The sequence below is a fragment of the Acanthisitta chloris genome, unplaced genomic scaffold (genome assembly GCF_000695815.1).
Source record: "Acanthisitta chloris isolate BGI_N310 unplaced genomic scaffold, ASM69581v1 scaffold6575, whole genome shotgun sequence".
NCBI lineage: Eukaryota > Metazoa > Chordata > Aves > Passeriformes > Acanthisittidae > Acanthisitta > Acanthisitta chloris.
In genome coordinates, this window is record NW_008674187.1 from 1 (window position 1) to 2991 (window position 2991).

General features: G+C 53.6%; 1 protein-coding gene across 1 annotated transcript; it reads left to right on the plus strand.

The window, feature by feature from the left end:
* Positions 1 to 7: 7 nt before the first annotated feature.
* PRCC (papillary renal cell carcinoma (translocation-associated)) lies at positions 8 to 2898 on the plus strand (the record flags this gene model as incomplete). Its single annotated transcript, XM_009075228.1, has 3 exons — positions 8 to 100; positions 1146 to 1193; positions 2326 to 2898. Coding segments are annotated over 3 exons (714 nt in total), but the record flags the coding sequence as incomplete, so codon positions are not given.
* Positions 2899 to 2991: the final 93 nt, after the last annotated feature.

Sequence of the window (2991 nt, forward strand, 5' to 3'; positions counted from 1 at the left end):
CGCGACCCCCGCGGGCTCGGCCTCCCCCCTGGGGCTGCCCAAGCCAAAGAAGAGGACGGAGCCGGTGCGGATCGCAGCGCCAGAACTGCGCCAGGGAGATGTGAGTGTGGAGAGAATTCCCTCCCCGAGGGTTCAGCAAACCTCCCCCGTGCTGCGGGGAACTGCTGTGGTTGGGGAGGGTTTTGTCCTGCCTGTCTGTGCTTAATCCTAAAGAGCTTGGTGGGGTTAAACAGGTATAGGCACCTTATTTATAATCGTCACACAGCAAAGCTCAAATGAGCTGCACCTTCCTTTCTTCCTGGAGTTAAGGAGTTGGGGATGAGCAGCTTCAGGGTTTGGGAGCCTCCCACCCCCCCAAAAAAAAAAGTCTAGTTTGCTGATTGATTTTCCTGTCAGTTTATTAGTTGTTTTATCTAAAGGTTTCGGGTGTTCTCCAGGTTTTTAGGGGAATGTTTCCCTCTCAGCTTGTGCTTTTTGTCTGTGTTTGGAGCCTGCCAGGGCTCCTGAATCCAGACAGGGAGAGCAGGGAAAAAGGCAGAACATCCTTTGTGTTGGTTGTGCTTCTCCTCCAGTAACTCCTGTCGGTGTCTGTCCCTCTGAGGGAGATCCCTGAGGTGCTGCTGTGCACCTGGAATTCTCCTCCTCCTTTCAGGTTCATTCTCCTGGGATTTATTATCAAACTGCTGGAGTTTTTCCCTCTCTAAATGCCAATTCCAAGCAGGAGAAGCCACATTTTCTCTTCCCACCCACCTGCTTTAGAGAGGGACTAAAAAACCACCCCGAAACCTTGGAATTTGGGAGTAGCCAATGCTATTTTGTGCCAGGAGTTGCATGAAGGAGCTCGGGTGGGGAATGTTGGATGCTTGGGAATGGATTGCCCTCGGGACATCCTTGATCCCACTCTCCCTGCCCTGCTCGGGCTTGGATCTCCCTGTGCCCTGACCCAGATGTGCCCACAGGACTGGGACAAAGAGCTTAAGCACATCCCACTTTGGTTTTTGGTTCAGCTCTTGGTGCATTATCAATCTAGATCCCTTTTCCTGGAGTTCTCCAGCTGGTGCAGAAGGAACATTAATAAATTCTATGTGGGTGGGATCTTTATTTTAGTACCTGAGGTTGTGCTGAGCTCTGGTTTTCTCTTTCAGTCAGATTCAGAGGAAGATGAACCAGCAAAGAAGAAAAATACTGTTCAGGTAAGTGCTGAGGGCACTTGGGTAGAGAAATGTCACTGGAAAAAACCTTTGACTGTGATCCATCTTGGGCTTGAATCAGCCACTCTGATCACCTCTTGGATTTAGGCTATTCCTGCAATGCTGTGGGGTGTCAGGTCCCTTTTTTGGGGGGCAATGTCACCAATTTAAGTCATGGACAAAGAGGCATCAGTGTGGGAATTGGGCAGTTCCACTTTTCCCTTCAGAATTCTCCTCTGTAGTGTGTTCAGAGTGGCCAAGGATGGTGCTGAGCACTGGGAAACCCAGGAGTGTTGTTGGGATTGGGGAGCCCAATTGGATGTCCCAGGGAGGCTGTTGATGTCCCTAAGGAGGTTATGGATGTTCCCAAGGAGGTTGTGGATGTCCCCAAGGAGGTTGTGGATGCTCCAAGGAGGTTATGGATGTCCCAAGGAGGTTGTGGATGTCCCCAAGGAGGTTGTGGATGCTCCAAGGAGGTTATGGATGTCCCAAGGAGGTTGTGGATGTCCCCAAGGAGGTTGTGGATGCTCCAAGGAGGTTATGGATGTCCCAAGGAGGTTGTGGATGTCCCCAAGGAGGTTGTGGATGCTCCAAGGAGGTTATGGATGTCCCAAGGAGGTTGTGGATGTCCCCAAGGAGGTTGTGGATGCTCCAAGGAGGTTATGGATGTCCCAAGGAGGTTGTGGATGTCCCCAAGGAGGTTGTGGATGCTCCAAGGAGGTTATGGATGTCCCAAGGAGGTTGTGGATGTCCCCAAGGAGGTTGTGGATGCTCCAAGGAGGTTATGGATGTCCCAAGGAGGTTGTGGATGTCCCCAAGGAGGTTGTGGATGCTCCAAGGAGGTTATGGATGTCCCAAGGAGGTTGTGGATGTCCCCAAGGAGGTTGTGGATGCTCCAAGGAGGTTATGGATGTCCCAAGGAGGTTGTGGATGTCCCCAAGGAGGTTGTGGATGCTCCAAGGAGGTTATGGATGTCCCAAGGAGGTTGTGGATGTCCCCAAGGAGGTTGTGGATGCTCCAAGGAGGTCCACCCTAGAGGGTCCATTCCAACCTCTTACCAAACTCTAAACCTCTGAAACAGCCTCTCTCTTCTCTCTCCTCCCTCTGATCCATTCATCCCACACGACTCTCCCAGGGACGCTCCGAAGGCTCCGGTTTATCTGCTTTGCTTCCTCAACCCAAAAACCTGACAGTGAAAGAGACCAACAGGTTACTCCTGCCCTATGCTTTCTCAAGGAAAGGGGGAGACAACTCCTCTGACTCCAAACCTCCCAAGGCTCCAACCTCCTCCTCCAAAGCCAAGCCCGTGGCCAAGCCAGCCGTGGCCACCACTCCGTCCCCGTCGGCGATCAAGGCCGCGGCCAAGAGCGCAGCTCTGCAGGTAACGAAGCAAATCACACAGGAGGAGGAGGACAGCGATGAAGAGCTCGAGCCAGAGAACTACTTCTCCTTGTCTGACAGGAGTGAGCCCAGTGCTGCAGGCTCAGAGCCTTACCTGTACCCCAGCACGGTGGGGGCGGAGGATCCCCCGCCCGGGACAGAGCCGGAGCCGCAGTTCCAGGACGCGGCGGCTAACGCTCCTCTGGAGTTCAAGACGGGAGCAGGATCCAGTGGTGCTCAGCATGGCTGGGCAGCCAAACCTGGGGAGGACTATGGTTCCCAGTATGGCCAGTTCCCTGCCTATGGAGAGCATGGGGCATACTACCAGGTGGGTTGATGGTGGGAGGTGAGGGTGGGCAGGGAGTTTGGGAGAAATGCTGGGGCAGCTGCTCCTGGGAATCCAGTCCATGTGAGCTGGGTG